General features: G+C 32.0%; 1 protein-coding gene across 22 annotated transcripts in view; it reads right to left on the bottom strand.

The window, feature by feature from the left end:
- ADGRL3 (adhesion G protein-coupled receptor L3) overlaps positions 1-20,146 on the bottom strand; it is a 590,718-nt gene extending 570,572 nt beyond the window's left edge. For 14 of the 22 annotated variants that reach the window (XM_082611711.1, XM_082611707.1, XM_082611717.1 and 11 more), the window contains exons 1-2: positions 19,886-20,146; positions 1,376-1,579 (exon numbers count right to left, since the gene is read on the bottom strand). In XM_082611711.1, the coding sequence (XP_082467837.1) occupies positions 1,376-1,579; positions 19,886-19,958 (277 nt within the window). In that variant the 5' untranslated portion in view covers positions 19,959-20,146. The remainder of the gene's footprint in view (positions 1-1,375; positions 1,580-19,885) is intronic. The other 8 variants (XM_082611709.1, XM_082611708.1, XM_082611710.1 and 5 more) reach the window with 1 other exon arrangement.
- Between the last annotated feature and the right edge of the window lie 601 nt (positions 20,147-20,747).

The following is a 20,747-nucleotide window of genomic DNA, read 5'->3' as shown; positions in this document are numbered from 1 at the left end:
GGAGTCAATTCTACATGCTTCTGTAGAAACATAGGCACTTACCCACCACCACTGCCCCCCAATCATCACCACTAGGGAAGAAATGCTAATCTGAACTGAAAGATTCTAGGCCACTGGTTGAACAACGTGACTGAGTGGACAGAGCCACTGTGAGTGTGAAAGTCACCACACACTTACTCTTTTTATGTGGCTGCAGTAATTGAAGAGTTAGCTTTAAATTTCACAAGTCTCTTAAATCTCAAATTGATCAAAGGGTAATGCATTAACCTTAGTCCCTGAACTAAAACACAGTATTCCAGATTATTTTACCAGGGAGTTCTGTAATGGGGCTTAGAAGATAAGCTCAGCTAATATAGTGGCATTTCATGTTCCTTTGCCAGTATTTCCTGTATAATTATTAAATTATGCTATAGGAGAGGTGAGTGTGTTTTGGAACAAGTCTTGATACTCATGGTTCCACCTGCCAAATGCTTCTCAGCCTTTTTCATGCTGCAGACACAAAGAAAATTACAAATATAGTATTTATATAATTATATAAATACTTAATAAATATATAAATATTATATAATGCTTGTATATTATGTTATGTTATATTATATTATATTACATTATACATATTATATTCCCTGAGGGAAATTAGAGGGATAAGAGTGTCTGTATTGAGTTTGGTGAGTAAAAAGAAAAATTATATTGCCTAAATATTATGTAAAGGTAAAAAATATATATATAAAGTATTGAGGAAAAGAGCAGTATTGAATTTTGTGCAAATATGGTATAATATTCCTCACTGGAACTTCAAGGGCTGGATGTCACTCACTGTACTTGCCAGCTACAGAGATAATATTATAAATAAAGCACTTTCCAACATTTTCATAAGAAAATTAGGTTTCTTGTGTAAAAATCACTTTTCTATCAGGTTTCATGCTTTAGATGACTATATACAATTCCTAACCAAGATGTTTTCACCATAATTGCCTCAAAAATCTTGGTAGTTTCCACTGATGTGAATTTTATTTCAAACAAGCAGATGATCAGAAATGTTAAAACATGTCTTTTACAACCATTCAAATTTTACAACCATTGACATTGTCACTAAGAGTAATTGTAAACTTCCTGTGATAAAGCAAAGATATTTCAAATCCAATCAGAAATTTAAAGTCAAACGTTCTGAGATAGTGATGAGGCTCTAATGTAGAACAAGCATGCACTGTTCAACAACAGATCAGGATATCAGTGGGTGCAAACATCAGCCACTATGAGTGAATGCAGAGACTAAGTATATGAGAAGACACATTTGGGCCACTGCCTGAGGCTGAGCCTCCCAGGAGCCCCTGCCCAGCCACCCGCAGCCCTCTTTCCCCACCGCTGGCCGCACCTTGGGCTGAGATCTGAGCTCCTTGGGCACCTGGACCACGAACTCCTCTGGCAGCTCCACGGGGCCCTTGTCCACGATGAGCAGTGGCACGCTCCGCAGCTGGCTGCTGAAGGAGATGTCTGGGAGGTAGAGCGCCTCCTGGGCTGCGCTCAGCATGTCGCAGTGAAGCAGCAAGGGCTGGATGTCGCTCACTGTGCTTGCCACCTGCGGGGACCGCAGGGCGCACCATCAGACTCCGCTCAGCTCAGTCCGGCCTCAGAGGAGCCCTGCTAGGGGCTATTCCCAGGCTGCTCTCTGCTGCAAGCCATAGGCCCAGGACTCCACCACCCCAGGCCCCACAGACAACCCTGAAGCTGAGGACATCGTATCTCCTAGTCGTTAGTGTGATACTGACTGTGTAACTCTGTCCTAGTTAATCATGATCTTAAGTAAGCCAAAAACCTCATCCTAATTCCTAACAATGGTTAGAAAATTAAATATAATTATTGAAAGCAGAGAAAGCTAACTGAAAAAAATATAAAGATTATTTATTGGAAAAAAAAGATTATGTTGTTAAAGATTCACAGCATTCTGTTATAATTTATGGGCACTAATATCTGTGTCAACAAAAATACTGGTTATTGAACTAAATATTTACACATGAAAAGCTTGATAAAGTAATGGGTGAAGAAAGTTTCAGAGAGGTTTTCTTTTTATTAATTTTGTTTGTTGTACTATTACACTTACATGGATTGTTTTATATTTATTTATATGTTTCAGGTCACTTAACCTTTTTGGAAAGATGCTGTATTAAGGTCTGTGGTGGACATTAGGGTGAAAAGGATATACATACATTTTTGCCATTTACATACACAGTGATTTTACTGACAAATGGTACATATTACATAAATGAATAGATATGGAAGACCAAGACAATAATGAAAAAATAAAATTGCACAAACGACTATTTTTTAATATTCACAAAACAGTCATACATAATATGATATGAAAAACAGAACAATATAAGTACAGGATTTTGGTTTTTTTGGTGAATTGGTACAGATACATATTTCTCTACACTAATTGCAACTAGTGTAATAAATAGGAGTGATAATGAAAATGTTCCTATTAACAGAAAGAAAAAGACTTTACAAGGAAGGAGATTTTGCTTTACATAATTATTTTTAACATTTTAACATGCATATTAAAAACATGATAATAATGCTATAGGGCTACCATTCAATAGCCAAGAGAGAAACTAAGAAATTCGATAAAGCAAGAGAATTTTAGATCATCTTTCTAACACTGGAAGTTTATAAAGTAGCACTACAATTTCTTGATATACAAATTATTTGCAAATTAAGAGTGAAAAACATGTCCTCCTCCAAATCACAACAAATGATACAGCTCTTATAGAAAACAAAATTATATTAAGAAATCTGTCAAACAATCCATCTACAATGAAAAAGTTTAGAATATAACTTTAAGTCGTCCCCCTTAAACAACATTTTTATTTAAACTCATTATAAAATGTGTGTACTAAAATATCTAGGCAAGAGGTAATCTGAGTGCTATTTTGATAGTTCATGTGAATGAACAGGTGTCAAAGAAGGAAACAAGTTTTAAGACCAAAAAAGCTGTGAAAATTAAAATCTCTAAATAATTACCTCCAGTGGCATCTTTTCTGATCTTTTAACTTCCAAACTATCATTCTCTTTGTTATCCAAAATGACAATGTGACTAATTTTTGATTATTTTTACATGAATATATACAAGTATGTTTTTACCAACACCTTTTTTTACTGCTCTATGGAAGGAAATTAGGAAAAGATTATAAAGCTATTATTTATCTTGCAAGCTTCAGTTATAATAAAGTTGAAAGATTTCACCCTCAGCCAAATTAACATATAAGGACATTCGGAGTGATGGAACATGCATTTACTTGTTCATTCATTCAACAAATATGTTTTGAGCTCCCATTATATTCCAGGTCCTTTTCTAGGTGCTGGAGATTTTGGTGAACAAAACAGATAGCATACCTACTTTAATAAATCACCCATTCTTGTGTGGGAGATGGAGAATAATGCAAATACATAAATAATTTTAATACAATATAGATATGGGTAAACCATAGAAAGTTTAAGTAGGGTAATATGTAAAGGCTACTCTGTTTAGGTTTTTATGGAAGACATATCTATGGGAGTAAAATTTAAACTGAGATCTCAAAATATTGGTAGTTGCTAGTCATACAAAAATCAGGAGTAAAGAACATTCCAGTCTGCTGCAAAGGCCTCAGGCTGGAACCACCTTTGTCTGATCAAGAAATAGCACAATGGCCAATGAAGCTGTATATAGTGGACTGGGAGAAGAGTAATCTGGAATGAGATCAGAAAGGTAATCAGCAGCCAGATCATGGGCTTTGTAAACCTGGGTAAGGCTTTTAGTTTGGGGACAATCAACCATCTGTTTAGGATACTGAATAAAGCTCCTGGGAAAAAAAGACTAGTGCAGGATAGGGAAAAAGACATAGGAATAATGATCTCTACTGAATTAAATATCAATTATTTCAGGAAAGGTCAATTGTTAGAGTAGGCAGAGAATTATAATTGATTTAAAATGCATATAGAGTGGAATCACCATCAGTTGAAAAATGTAATAGTGCCTGCATTAAATGAAAGAATCTCAGCTTAAATAAGAAATAGACAAAAATGTTTGAACTATAACCTGAAAGCAAAGTCTAGGGACCTAGAAAGAATAGATCTGGATCAAAGAACAAAATAATTCCATGTGGTAAGACTGAGGAAAATAAAAATACCAGGAAGTTAAGTAGACTTTTACTTGTAAATTAAAGGAGATTAGACTCCAAGGTGTTCCATGAAGCTGGATTATTTTATATGTCTATAGATCAGCCTCTCCTTTAAACTGCCCATCTCTATTAAAGGAAACCAGAGTCACAGACCACTGGAAGCAAAAGTGGAGGGGACGTTACACTGCCCACATGGAGAAGGGTTGTTAGAACAGAGCCAAAATCTTAATTTTTGTTTTAAGAAATATTGTATATGTTATACTTAAGGTATTATAAAAATTCTGGGGAAATATTTACTCAAGTATAAATGTAAATCTAATTTTTCTTCCTGAAGCTATTATAAAAATAAATCTTCAAGATAAACATCACTGTTATAAGTCTGGTATTCCATTAAAAACATTGAATCTCAAGTCTGGAAAGAATTGTTCAATGCACACAATAGATAATAAACCTTAGAGCATCCTTGCTAAAAATCTCCATGTTTCACACAAGGAGACAGTGATCACAAACTCACTCTGTTCTTGGGCCACCCAATTCCATTTGAAGCAGCAAGTTCTTCCTCATGTTGAAAAAGGTGTGATATCTATACTCTGGCATTCTCCATCCACTTGTCTAAATTTGATACAAATGGGTTATGTGCAAAACGTATCAAGCTAATCCTAGAAGGCATTTGTCTTCAGATATCTGAAGACAGCCTTCACATTCTGAATGTCTCTTTTCTTCTCCAGATTCATAAGGGAAAGGTTTCTTTCAAATTAACTATTAAAAAATACCCCACAATGTTGTAACATTATCTGTACTTGGAAGGTATCCCCGTTATGCCCCACACCCATCTCTACTTGAGACCACATTTTCAAACTTTGTTGTATGTAATTTTAGGATGTCTCAAAGGTAATTTTGGTTCCAGGGCAGGAAGTAACGATGAGGCCAATACATCTTGTTCTTCTTTCTTTCTATCCTTCTTCAAAGAGAGAAAACCTTCATTCTTAACTTCTTTAAAAATTACATATCTGATTTAGATTTCATTTTTTTAAAAGAGGGACACTACTTTTTTTAAAATGTGAGTTGCTTTAATCTTTAATAATGTTAAAAGTTCATCATAAGTAATGTAAATTATTGCCATACTTAAATTGTCCACATAATTAATTCATATTCAGATATTTTTACTATTTAAACACTTTGATTCTGCTTTCCTAGTGGGCAAGCATGAAATATAAAAATTAATATTTCACAACCTACTGAAATGATCAAAATATTTCCACTAGGTTTATGTGTAGTCTCCAAACATCAAAGGCCATCAGAATATCAAAGTCTCTGAATATTGGCTGTGGGTAAATATGAGGCAAGAAGAAAAGGGAAAATAATGAGCATGTAAGAGGTAAAGTATTCGTGATGTTGGTATCAGAGTTCAGAGTTTTCATATTATCTGTGGAGCTTATAATTGAAATAAGTATTAAAATATCAGATTTCAATAATATATGCCTTCAGAGATCAAAACTGATTTATAATTAATAAAAATACTAAATAAGCATCGTTTCTAAGCAATTTCAACTTCTTCTATTTTCTTGTTCACCTTAGGTGAGTAGCGATGTAATTCAATTATTCAGCTTCTTCCTCCAAACATCTATTGATCATAATAGTGAGCCTGGAATCTAGACATAGCAATGGGCTGCAGTACTAAGGTATTTCTAAGGAGAGAGAATGCTTACAACAAGACATCATCAGAGTGTTATTTATCAGAGTTACACGTGATTTAACATTCATATTCACGAGTCATTCGTCTTTGTGTTTTGGGGTAAGAGTTTACTATATTTTTTTAAATAATTAGCTAATTATGAGTCTTACAGGGTTTAACTGTACTATAATGTATGTACTGTAATTACAGCTATGACCCTAACCTACATATTCAATTCTGCCTTTCACTATTATCTCTTGAATACAAAACTTATTCTCTATATGTACCTGCCAAATCCTTTGTTCAAATTATCCTTCTTAACAGGAAATTCTTTCCCCTACTGCTCAGGCTTTACAAATGACACTCCCGGTATCATGCTTCCCATAATTATTCTAAACTATTCACTATGTATATAATCAGCACCAAATTTCACACTATTTCCCTCTATTCTCTACTAAAATCTAAAATTTTAAATCTACTTTTAAATTAAAATTTAGATCTTCTAAACATTTAAAATCTTGATTTCTTTTTTATTTCCAAGATTTAAGCAAATACTGCTCTCCTTAAATCAAACTTTACAAACTTTACTTCTTTTGTTATCTTCTTTTGTTTCTAGCTCGTTCTTCTATATGCTGATTTGGTTGGTTTATTCCTAATTTAAATCATAGGTCTACAAAATAAGGCAATTCTCAGTAGGTTATTAAAATGCCTTTGGAAGAAGTCTCCATGAGCTGGTTAAGGAATTTTGATTTGAGTTTCTCTTCTAACAACTATTTGAAATGTCACTGCATCATTAGATTGACGGTTCCAAGTATATTTCTTCATCTTAAAATTACTGATACTACTACCTATGATTCAAGGGATTGTTGTGATTATTCGTTGAGCTATTATGTGCAAAAGTGTTCAGCTAACTGCAAAGTGCTACATAAATGCTAGAAATTATATTGAAATACTTATAACAACAAATGATTGATTGATACAGAATGTCTAATCCAATTCAGTCTCATATATATAACTATATCTCTCTATCTACCTATGTATAGAGAGAGGGAGGAAGGGGTGGGAGGAAGCAGGAGGGAAAAGAGAGAGAAAGGGAGACAGACTGGTGCTTTCATTTCTTTTCTTATAAGTAAAGGTCATTTTCCAATTCTGCTTCCTTTTGCATACCTGAAATGCTCTACCTTTCTCCCAGCACCTTCATTTTGGCCATATAAATAAATTACTACTCTCCTGATTTCTCCCTAGAAGTGTGTGTGAACAGCTGCAAAATTTCTTTCTAGGCTGGGTAGTAATCTCTAACAACCGTCATAAAAGTTCCAATCCAAGCACCTGACTAAGGATGCCACCAAGTAGAAATTACATCATGGAAGTTCTAACACAGAGATAAATTTGACTTAATTCTGGGTCTTACAAGAAAATGGCTCCGAAGTGATGAATTGTCTACCTATGTATGATGAAGCAACCTTCATAGTATATGTGAATATTATTCAATTTAACTCAACAGACTCCTTCTTTGGGCTGAACTGTTTTATGAAGCATTGGTATGTCCTGTGTGGGCAAGCAATTTTCCCTTCAGACTGGGTTTCTTGCTCTTCTTCTCTACAACACAGCTGTTACAGTAAAATAAAATATAATATGGTTAAACTTTCACCAGAAGACTGAACAGTCAAGTTATGAAAGCTATATAAGACATCCTGAGACTAGTGGAACAAGCAAACACTTGTTATGTATAAAGCTAATGGGAAACTTAATTCCTAGTGTTAAAAAACAAAAGAAACAACATTAAAAGATTATTTTTAATTGTCTTTCATGTATGGCATCTTCCATGTTTTAAACATAGAAGAAAAATCGTGGCTTATTCATTGTAATGGTTGCCTAGATTGCAATATTGTAATGTAAATATCTCAAACATTTGTTAAAATGAGTAAGTAGAGTAAGATTTTGCTATTGATGTAAACTTGTAAAAAAAAAAATCAGTTTCTGACAAAAAGACATTATTTTCATTCAAATTAAATAAAATGCCTATTACATATCTTGTTCCTCAGAAGATTGATAACTAATAGCTTTTTTTTTCAAACTAAAAACACCTGCCTCTTTGTAAACATAATGCAAACAGATTTCAATTCATGACAACAAAAGGAAAATTCTGGAATTTATTCTTTGGAAAATACGGATTTTCTTTTAACTTCCCTCCCTCTACTCTCCTCTTAAAGGATATTAAAATTTTAATGGTATAGAAAATGTGCTTTCAGAATGTTGTAAATAATTTCTTTAAAAATCTTTTTAACTGTAGTAATGGGGCATTTTTCTTAATCATGTTGCCAATTGTACTCGACATGTGGGGAAAAAACAGCAAAACCATACATGTTTTGACAGAGATCTGTCTCATTAGAGAGTTCTTTCTCCCCATCCTAAGTTAACCATAACTGGCATCTCTGGAGGTAGTTGAGAAGAATGAAAACTTTTTATATACTTTTTTCTGGTAATAAGAGACTTTTACCCCTCCACCCCTTCTCAATACACATACTAAATGAGTGTTTAAATGCTGGTTCACAAAAAAGTTGATATGTTAACAGGCTCACAGGTCAAAACGATCAATTATATTATGTTGATGATATATACATAGAGTGTAATTATTATTGGACACCTACTTTTAAAAAATCAGCATAGTGGTTTTTAATCTTTGTGCAGAGCCGCGACAACAAGCCTGCCTCTAACAACAGCCTGTAACCCATAAAACATCTGGGCTATCACAGCTCTTCCCACCGGCCTGAGCCATTTTGACTAATATAAAAGGCTTCCTTTTAAGCAAATATGTATTGTTCCTTGGAGGGAGCATCATACCAGCCTGTTGCTTTGAATTTTATGTATTATCTGTGTGCATTATTAAATCATGTGCCCTTAAGGTTTGCATGGTTTCACCAACTTCACTATCAAAAGGAATTTTTAAAAAAAGGATCATTGCTAAATAGTCACCACCATGTTGATTTGTAACAAGCGCTACATAAAAGAATAGTTGTAATCTAATTCAGGTAGCGTCTATTGATCATTACTCTCATAGTATCTCTAACAGCCTGGAGAGAAGTAATGTGTGAAAGCTATTTTTTCTTTTATAAATATAGAGGGTTTTTTTCCCTCTACATGGTCTAATCATATCTGGATCTTTTTTCCTCATGTCATCTATTATTTCTTAATGCAACAACAAAATTCATCTGTTTTGAAGTCATATGAGTCCAAGAAAAAAATGAATCATTGTAAAATGCTATTTTAATTTTGCATATTATTTTATCTTTGTATTTAATAAGCAATGATTTCTCTAATTTAGCTCAATGTATTTATCCCCTTTAATTTCACATTAAACTAATATCAAAGTAAGGGTACATCTGTCACTGGTTATTCAATTTCTTCAAACCTGGGAAGAATAGTGAAGACAGGAAATTTGATTGGGCTTATAGTCTAATTAAAAGCAACAGGCTTAACTATGAATAGCTTTTCAACACTCTAACTTTTTTTTTGGCTGATCTAAGCTTAAGATGTTCATTAGTAACTCATTAAAGACTTAGTTACAGTCCAGTGGGTAAGTCCTGAATATAATGATGGAATGTGTGTACAAATGTGTAGGCTCATAATTAGAGAAACTGTCACATTTGGGGATTAAGAATATACAATGCAGTCTTTGAAAACCACTATGGAAAGTAAGTGACCCAAGATGATGTTGTATTTTAAATTTTGCTTACTATCCAGGTCATTTGGTTTTTAGTTCTAATTCCTAAAGGTATGTTTTAATGACCACATTTTCCCAGGATTAAATGTGTGAGGCTTTGTGTTAGGGCCTTTCTATACATTATTTTACTTAATCCTCATACTATAACAAAGTAGACCTAATTACCCCTTTAATAAATGAAGAAACTGTGATTCAAACTGGTTAAGGTCATGTTTCTTGGAAGTAATAGAATTGGAATTAGACTCTAAGGCTTGAAATCCTTCTACTTCATTCAATAGAACCATGCAAATTAGGATTCTAAAGCAGTTTAGATTGAATAATACTCTAAATTTCAGTTTCTGGGCTTCATTTAAGTATTACTTTCTAAATACTGACATCTTCCTTTATCCAGGGTTCCTTGAAACTGTAGGAGCTGTTCACAGTATTAACATTTATAAATCATTATCTTTATTTAGTTTTCTCCTAATCTTTTCTCCCCAAATAATAATATTTCAGATAAGCCCAATGGGCTTAAATAGTGCAAGTTTACTAGGATCCTTTCCATATAAAACCTCAGGTCCTTTTCCATTTCTCATCTTTTTCTGTTTGTTTGTTTAAAGATGTGATATGAGTGAGTCCAGAGGACACCAATTAAAATATGTAGATTTGATAGAGAGACACAACAAATTGCCTAAATTTCTTGAGATGAATTAAAAGAGGTATTAAGTTGTTTGTAGAACATATCAGAGAAAACGAGTCTATTTAAATAAAATACTCAATATTTATAATATAATTTGAGCAATGATACAATAAAATGTAAATAAGGGGGATTTCCAGAATCTGGAAGGACAAGAATTCAGACTAGAACAAAAACAGAAACATTTCTGGCCACTACAATTAAAGCTTAATATTCTTTACCATTTTCTTAAGGAGGAGTAATTGGAAAGTAACTAGAAGAACCCAATGAATTACCTTGCTGTTTTGTGTATAATTCACCACTATACAGTTCACATCTCAGAATAAAGTTTCAATCATTGTCAATTACTAGTTTTTGCCATCATAAAAAAAAGCAGATTAATGAACTATTTTTAGGAATCAAATATGTAAGTAAAAGAGGAGATGGAGTGGGGCTAGACAAGCGATATATGATTTCAAAGTGAATTTAAAATAGATGAGATTTAAGTGGCTAAATCCAGGCAAAAATCCTCTTTTACAAAATGCAGTCTAAAGAATTCTTAAATCTAAATGTATTCTAACATTGATATCCTGTGGTGTTTTCTAAAAAAGATATTTAAGAAAGCTTACAAATCAACAATAAAAAATAAAAATTGAGAAATGATTAAATAATATTTCTTCAAGTAAGTAATGCAAATGGCCAATGAGTACATGAAAAGAAGCTCAACATTATTCATTACAGAAATAAAAATCAAGATTGGGAGTTCAGGATTAACGTGTACACACTACTATATTTAAAACAGATAAACAAAAAGGACCTATTATATAGCAAAAAAAAAAACCAAAAAAATGTTTAATTCAGTTTGTCAAAAAAAGAGAAAAGTACAATGAGATACTACTTCATCTTGACTAGAATGGCTAAAAGAAAAAAGACAATAACAAGTGTGAGTGAGAACGCAAGAACCCTCATACTGCCGTTTGGAATGTATAACTGTGCAACTACTCTAGAATATAGTTTAGCAGTTCCTCAAAATGCTAAATATAGTTATCATGACTCAGCAATTCCATTCCTAGGTGTATACCCAAGAAGTGAAAACATGTCCACACAAAAACTTGTACATGAATTTTCATAACAGCAACACACAAATTAGCCCAAAAGTAGGAATAATCTAAATTTCCATCAACTAATAAATATAATGTGGTATATTTCATACAATAGATTGTTATTTGGAAACAAAAAAAGAATTAACTACTGATACATGCTATGATATAAATAAATTTTAAAATTATTATGTTAAATGAAAGAAGCAAGTTGCAAAAGATAAAAAAATTGTATGATTCCATTTATACAAATTGTTTACAATAGGCAAACCCATAGAGACATTGATTAGTGGTTGCCAGGGACTGGGGAGAAGGGGAAACTGGGTATGACTATTAATGGGTACATAATTTCTTTTTGGAGGACTGATAACATTCTAAAATTGATTCAGTGATGGGTGCACAACTATGTATACACTAAAATCCACTGAACTAAACACTTTTAAGTGGGTAAATTTTATGGTATGTGAAATATAAATCAATAAATATATTTTTATATCCCCATTTATACATTAAAAAAGATATTGGTGCATCAGATCTAGTTTTTTTAAAAAAATTACATGGCATCTTTTATAAATATTTTCTTCTTCCTTTATCACAAGAGGACTATGCTTTTCTGACTCCTTTATAGATGTGGCTATGAGGAGGAGTTTTAATTAATGAAAATGGAAGCAAAAGTAAAGTGCACTATTTCTAAGCATATCCATAAAAACTTTGCATTGGAATCTTCCCAATGCTTGTTCTTCCTTCCTGTAGACAGGAATGGCAATGAGCCTCAGAAAGATTTTGGAACCCTTGTTCCAAAATCTGACTGGGTCTCTGAATAACTGTGAGAACAAGAGAAGGGCATCCTCCCAGCCCCTACCACACACACACACACACACACAAACACATATCCAACCAGAAACACTTAACTGCCTTGGAATGCTTGGTGAACAAGACAATATTCTCTAGACTCCATTATTCATTTTGGAATCTACTGTGACTATAGCCGAAGTTTATCCTATCTAATACATTGTTCAAGAATGGATTAAAGTAGGTAACTCAAATTTCTTTCTCCAGAAATTTCATAATATATAATTGGAAACACACACACACACATACACACACACACTTGATTTGATCCCTATTTGACTACTTCTTGTCTTAGATATATATAATTTTCTGAGGACTCGTTCCTATCAAATTACACCACAAACATACAGAGTGCAGTAATGTTTCAGGGATGTCTTTTACAATTGATCAATTTGCCTAATTTTGAGACTTTATCTTAATTACTATACTTTCATAATATATATATTTATGTTCAATTTGTCATCCTATTACTCTTTTCATTTCTTATTAACTTTTGTTTAATATTCTATATATATATATACATATATATATATATTAGAATAATTTTGTTGAATTTCTACATAGAAAAGCTCACATCAGTACTCTGAATGCAGTGTGTGAACATATATATATAAATTAACTTGGAAATAACTTACAATTTTGCTATTCCTAGTCTTTTCATCTAGGAACATGGTATATTGCATGTCTTCTTTTATAACTCCCAGTAAGTTTCACACTTTTCTTCTCATAGGTTCCATGTAGTTCCTGCTATGATACTTCCTAAGTAACTCAGGCATTTCATTGCTGTTTTGATGGAATCATATATGTATGTTTGAATCATACACCTGAAATCAGTGCTCCCATTAATTCTGGGAAAGTTATTATTTCTTGAATTTTCTGAGTACATCATTATACTCCTACAAATAATAATTATATCTTAATATTTGAATATTTACTCTTCTTATTTATATTTTGTTCATTATTATAGTAGCCAAAATTTGTGGAATTCTTTTAAACAAAAAGTCATGATAACAAGCAAGGCTGTATTGATCATTTACTACCATTCATTTTAGATAGCATTAATTATTAAGTTATTCATTATCAATTATTAAGTAATTATTAATTAACCTAAAAATGAATCATTCTTTTACCTCCATATCTCAAGAGATTTTCTTCCAGGGGTACAAAGATGCAGTCAAATTTTATATACAACCGCGTTCCATTTTACTGCTCTTTGTAATGGTAATGTATCAATGACCTTCAATGCTGAGTCCTCGACATATGGTTAAACAATGGTTCATTCATATGACATGTTATCATAATTTTTTGAAACTTTAATAAGATGCTAGAAATGTCTGAATTTTAAGGTTAAGTCAAAATTAAAGATATAACTTTTATTTCTAGCATTATTCCAATTTAAAAAAATGTGCATACACATAACTGCAAAAAAAATCTAACAAGCATTAATATTAATTATACCACTGGGTCATGGGATTATTGGATTTTTTCTTTCTGATCTAAATTTGTATGAGGAGAATTACTTTGACAATAAAGTAGGAGACACTGGTAATGACAAACAAAAAAATACATGAGACTATGTTCTTGTGCTCTAAAAGTAAGCTACAACCTTGGCTTCTGGACAGTCAAATCACAACAAACAATAATATGTGTAGATGAAATAAACACTGGAATCTTATCAAATGTCATTGTGAGAATCTATTTTTGTACAAAGATGTCTATCTATTACTTTTGTAAGTACAACTAGCATATTTCTCTTGCAAATCCTTAGCTAGCCTAGCTTATTTGATCAAATCCTTCATGTATAATTTTTCTGATAGGAATACAATTTTCTTTATTTAAAGAAACTAATTCGGCCATGATGGTAATATAGGGCAAATATAGATTCAAATAAAACAAAAATGTAAGTATTAAAATGTAAATAGTTTATTTTCAATTTATCAGTTAAAAACATGAAATAAAGAATGAATTAACCCTATGTTTCAATAGGGCCTTATTCTAAACTGTCAAATTAAAACAGATCACAATATAATATATAGTGTCTTATTTGCGTGACAAATCAATAAGACTCTTTCCTATTGCATTTCAATTTTTTATTTGGTCATTAAGGAATCATTTCCCAATCAGAATGGAGGAAATAAATGTGTGAAAAATGCACTGTGGCTATTTATATTAAATTATAAATATAAGAGAACTATTCTTACATTGAGAATGAAATTAAATAGCAATGCAAAGAAGAGGAAAATAGATAATTAGTTATTTATATATTATATATCAAAATACTTTGAAATTCATTCAACATCAAGTGTATGATGACCATCCTAGTGCAGTCACAGTCTACCCCAAAGCCAAGAAATACAAAAAAATATGATCTTAACCCCCCCAAATAGTCACAGTACCTAAAATCTGAAAATAAAAAAATGTTATTTTATTCTCAAGGTATACCTGTGTTACTCATAGAGTATCACTACAATAAAATTCACATATAACATGTTTTGCAAATGCAAAGGCAAAATAAAACTATTTTCCAATTGCCAACCTGCATACCGAATGTGTAGGGAAGGCTCCTAAACACATTCTTACAAAGGAAAGCTGTCAGGCGTGCATATTTGTAGTAAATATTGTGATATTAGAGACTGCATAGTTAACTTTTGAAATATATGTTTTGAACTTCAGTACCAAGTGGCTAACGTAGATGGTGTTGGATGTGTTTGCAGTAACCTCATATAACATGATAATGACAAAGATTTTTCTGTATAACATATTTGACCATAAAAACAGTGATATTACTGCAAGTATTATAAATTGCCTAGGCTGGCAAACATTATAAACATTTAAAGGATGATTAATTTCAAAAAATAACAAAGTTAAGCAGAGCTTAGAAGTCAACCTGTCTTTTTCACAATTAATAAAACATGACTTCATAAAAAAATTATATGGTAATATGTTGTGTTATAAAATGTAATTTTGTTCTTTCTCAAGCTTTACATTTTATTAGAGGTTAAAAATATTTTAAATTATTATTTTAAATCATTGACATATTAAATTTTATTATAACTGTAAAAATAGTTAATAATAAAATGCAAATTACATAAAAACATATAGTATGAAATATATATGCATTCGATCATTGTTTTGTCCCTGCTAAGAACTGTTTATAATAATTAACTTCTTGAACATAATAAAGAGCAGGTTTGCCTGTAAAGTCCATTAATATATAAATATACATTCAACTTTAATGACAAAAAAATAGACTTGCAGAAAAAAGTACACATATGGTGGCCACAGAAGAATTTTTTTTAATTCTACTTTTTTCTGCAAAGGTACCATAAAAAATATTGTAAGCAGTAAGCTCCAATGATCCTGTTTTCTATCTTTTTAATTGTGACAGTTTCTAAACACAGCTTAATTAAGATGAGATGCAGTTAAAATATTTGAGCACCCCAATCACCTTCTCAACTCCCAACCCATTGTGGCTTGTGTGACATCTCTCCCAGAACCAGATGTCCTAGTCCAGGTCCTACAGTGAAGCATATTGTTTTACTGCCAATAAGGATGAGTCCCAGGTGCCCATGTTATCTCTTGATTTTTGTTCTCTGATTCCCCCTTTTTCTCTTGCTCCCAACAAGATCAATAGGACAAAAAAACTTTTATCTTCATGCAACACTACATTATTTAACAGCAAAGAACTGGCCACTTGCTTTAGCTGCTTCTCTTTACTTCTGACAGGTCTCATAGCATTATAGATAAGGATTTTATGGCTGTACAAGAAGGGGGCACAGTCATGGTAAACAGAAAAAGAGAAATACAGAGGTACACAGAGACATAAAATATGGACAGATAAACACAGAACTAGAGACATTTCTTAATTTTAAAATTGTGTGTGTGTGTGTGTGTATATATATATATATATATATATATATATATATACATACACATATACACACACAATGTGGATATACTAATTAATTTGTTTTACTATAAAAAACACTGGCCAGACTTTCTAGGATGATGTGGGAGATTATTCAACTAATGTAAACATTATTCAGAATTAGTTCTTCAGCTTAGTTTCTAATTTTACCCATGTAGAAATCATGCAAAAAATGCTTCTCTGACAATTATATACTACTACTACTGACAATTGACAATTATATACTATATTATTATATACTGACAATTATATACTAAGCCTTTATATACACACACACACACACACACACACACACACACACACACACACACATATATATATATATATATATATCTCAGTTTGATAATAATTTTGTTTAGATACTAGTATTAAAATTTTCTGGCAAAACTTAAGTGCTGAGGTCCAAGTAGCAAAATATTTCAATTATCAGGGTAAGAATAATGATAATTACTCATTTTCCTTATGTAATGCTGAGAGGTTTAGTCCTATTTCAAGGTAGTTAAGGCTAGGAAAATAAAATATAAAGATTTATTGAATGCCAAGCACTATGTTAGAAACTATTCACATATCATTCCATCCATTTCTTAAAATAACCACACATGGAGTAAGTGTTCATTGTTGCGGATGAGAAGTAGGTTACAAATGTTTAAGTTACTGTAAGCTTGAGGGAAAAATTAAGAATCTTTTGTTCACTACCTTACCTTTAGCAACTAGCACAGTTTTCTGGCTCACAGTCTATGATAAATGACATGTGTTAACTAGTTTACCAGGTAACAGTGTTACAGTGCTTGTAAGCAGTAGAGCTGAAATTTTATCTCAGGTCTGTTAGACTTCAAATCCCAGTCTGTCTGTGCCCAGAACATGGAAGAAGCAAGTAATCTACCTTTCTGCCTTATCTGCTCCCAAAGAACCAGGAGAGTTGAGGTGGGATTTTTCTGTAGGGAAGAATGGCCTTGATAGTAACTGATTATCTACTGGCATTAAGACAAGAGCTTAAGAAGCTAAGTCCTTTGTTTTAAAACCTCTCTGGGTCTCATGTGCAACTTGAGTCAAGTTCTTTTGCCACTTGGTACCTCAATGATTTTACTATAAGAAGTTAATGATAATGATGATAATAATAAATAACATTAAACCCATGAGAATGTTGTGATAATTAATTGTACCAATACCTCTAAAGTTTATGGCTACATAATTTATAGTCATCATTATTATTTACTTTGGAGAAAAGGCCAGCAATTCGGGTAATACCCAGAAAAGTTAATTCTCTATGGTCTCAAGGACAAATGAAGCTAGGCATCTCAACAGCAGTATGCAAAGAGATGCTATCAGGGGATGTTTTGGAAACAAGAGTACTTCTATAACTGAGACATCCACTTTACCTCAGTCCTTTAAGGTTTCGAGCTATATGGTATTCCTTTAAGCCAGGACTGGGACTCTAAGCTATATGGGACTCTAAAAATGCCTATCCTATTAGATTTCATCACTGCTCAAAAGTACACACACTCCTCTGTTTATGAGCATGCTGGATTCCAAAAGGCTGCTCAAGTGAAGCCCTTTATTTACAAGCCCAAAGTGGTATCACAAAGGCAATGGAGAAAGCCTCCTATGGAAGGCAGACAAAACTGATTTGCATTTTCTCTGGTGTGAAGTTTTAAAATACTTACACAAAGTAATAAGAATAAAGTTTATAAGTGGAACACCTATATTGTTTATCCTGATATGATTCAAAGTCAAGATAATATAAAGTAGTTCACATACAATGGAAAGAATTACTTTAGTTTTTAGCCAAAATGTTTTATATTTTTTATATACCAGGCTCAATATTCTCCGTGCCCTATTAGGAGTTTTCAAATACTTCTCAGACTTACTTGGAGAGATTCTGTGTGTGTGTTTGTGTGTGTGTGTATGTGTGTTCAGTACAGGCCTTAACTCAAGACCTATGATCTAAGGCTCAGCCATGTTTGGGGCCCACTGAAATACACAGTAGGTGTCAGTTTTTGGAGACCAGAAATTTCACCTCTGAAAAGGGAGTCTTTCTTACAATACCTATTTCTGCTATTTTTAACCTACCTTGCTCTAACAGTGTAATTTTAGACTGACTTTTTAAACTTGACTTGTACATACATAGAGGTTTTTTTTTTTTTTTTCTGAATATCAACATCAAATGAAAAAGCTCTCAGGGTTAGCTAATTCCTAGTTGTTACAATTTACTGGAACAAAAATAAACTGGAGGGGCAGATAGTATGATAAAGGAAATTAATGTGTTCAGTCACTTAATATCTGCCAGGCACTGTGCTAGATTCTTTACATATGCTATTTATTTAATCTTCAAAGTAACCTTATGAGTGAGGTGTTTTTATAACATCTAAAAGCCTAATTAGAATCATCTTTAGATATACAGATAATCAGAAAAGCACTTGTTTAAACCTGTATAATTCTTATACTGTCCCATATCACAAAATGTTATATGTGCCCAAGTATATGAGTATGTAAGTGCTACATCAGTATAAGAATTAAGGAAAATTTTTGAAATATTTGACAAATTTACATTGTTTAAAAGTAGATGGTTGTATAATTTTACTTTCATTTTTTAAAAAAACACTCTCATATAGCGATTTGTTAGAAATAAAGGTGTTAAATCAGGGGAACTTTAGGGAAAATGTCAAGAGAGAAGTGATCATATCCGGTTTTTATACTGACAGCAGAATGCAGAATTCATGTTGAAACTTATGAATATGAGCCAAATTCAGATTCACATCACTGACGAACTACAATAGATTCCTGTAGTCAATTAAAAACCAAAAGTGAGCTGAAGGGGCTAAAACTGCTTTTCAGCTGCTTGCTAAACTATAATATTCTGAGACCTTCTAAGCAGTGGCAAATACAGCTGTGTCCCTTTTTCTTTGTTCTAATTACCATTAATGTATGAGATAGTGACTATATTATGCCATTTTCATCTTAGTGCAAAACCAACGATAATTAGTAGAAAACTTTAAATTGTGAAAAAGGAACATATATATAGACTTTAATTTGCCAATTTTTAGAGAGATCCCATGAATATTGTACTAAGTGGTACAGAATTTATCTTGCTTATTTATTGAATAATTATATGTTTTATAAAATTTGCAAAGGGAGATCATTTCTTAACTATCATACTCATGTTATAAATACCAAGCTGTCTAAATGAACAAAGAACACAGTCTTTTATGAGTATATTAGCATGTTTCAAGAAAAATACCTTTCTGCATATGTTGATATCATTTTGATGTTGCTGGTTTTTTTTGCTTTTTTTGCATTGAAAGGGATGTGAGAATTTTGCTTTAATGAGAGGTTTAATTTTTATTCTGTTTGTTAAAGATTGAGGAGATTAGTAAACACTCAGAAACAAATGATTACTTGGTTCAATAAAGCAGATTTTTGGAGTGTTTTCTTTCAACTGTGCATACTTACTGTATTAAAAGTTATTTTACCTACTAAAATATGTAAATAAAAATAATTCAAAATAAATGATATAGCTAATAATTCAGATGATATTCCTTAAGTGTGGTAAAACAAAGAATAAAACATGAATTATTTTTTTAAACTTTGTTTAGATATACATTTTAAATGGTATTTTAAGAAATCAAACTCAAAATCCTATTTATTGCAGCTTAAGGTACATTACTTACTGCTATTAATATATGGTAGGCAAAAGCTGCAAAATCATAGAGTAAAAATTTAGAAGAAAGAGTCTAGTGTAAACAACTAAGACAACATTAAGCATCACACAAAAATATAATTAAAGGTCTTACCATGAACTATCGGTGCTAAGAGCATCATGAAGACTAGTAGCTGTGATGGCCACATGGTCATGTTCTCAGGCATGAGAGTGCCTCAAGAGTGAGTGTTCCAAACGTGAAACAAAATAAGTGTCTTTCTGATTCTGCTGTAGTCCAAGACTGATGATTAAAAAAAAAAAAAAATCACAAAAGGAAATATTCTTCAGAACAGAAACACCAATATTCCAAATCTGAATCCTGCAAATAAGAAAAAAAACAAGGGTTAACAAATATAGGTTTTCTCATTTCCTTGAAAATTTCTTTCCTGAATAGAACATCTGTATACTGTCTCCCTTCTTCATTTTAATGAATACATGCATCATTTATAAAAATAAATAAGTAACCTAAGGTACATTATTTATGCATGTATTAGTACAGCGTTTACATCCCAGCCCCCAAACTGACTGAAACAAATAGTTCAGTCTCACTGGACAAAGCAGTATAAATATACTATACTCATTTGTATAATAATTAATGATTAGTTTGTATAATTTGTTAATGTGTTTAAATAGATTTGGTACTTAACTCTGTGTAAACATTTTCCACAAATATAATTTTTACTAATAATAGAAAAGTAAAAAAAAAAAAGAAATCATTCATTACCATTACTGTGTGTTTAAACAAAGTTAAATGCATGAGTCTTACTTTCATTCCAGGCCTAATAATCATTCAGAAATCATTCCACATATTAACTATATTACTTTTCTAAATATTTTTATAATTAAATTTGTGAAAATTATAGGCTTATGTTAATTAATTATGCTCAATCATAATCAATTCATTCAAAAGAAGTTTATTGAGTGTCCGCTGAAATACAAAGCACTGTGCTAGGAAC

The sequence above is a fragment of the Mesoplodon mirus genome, assembly GCF_964341445.2.
Source record: "Mesoplodon mirus genome assembly, chromosome: 2".
In the NCBI taxonomy this organism is placed as follows: domain Eukaryota; kingdom Metazoa; phylum Chordata; class Mammalia; order Artiodactyla; family Ziphiidae; genus Mesoplodon; species Mesoplodon mirus.
Note: the sequence above shows the minus strand (reverse complement) of the source record. Positions and strands in the feature narration are given on the sequence as shown.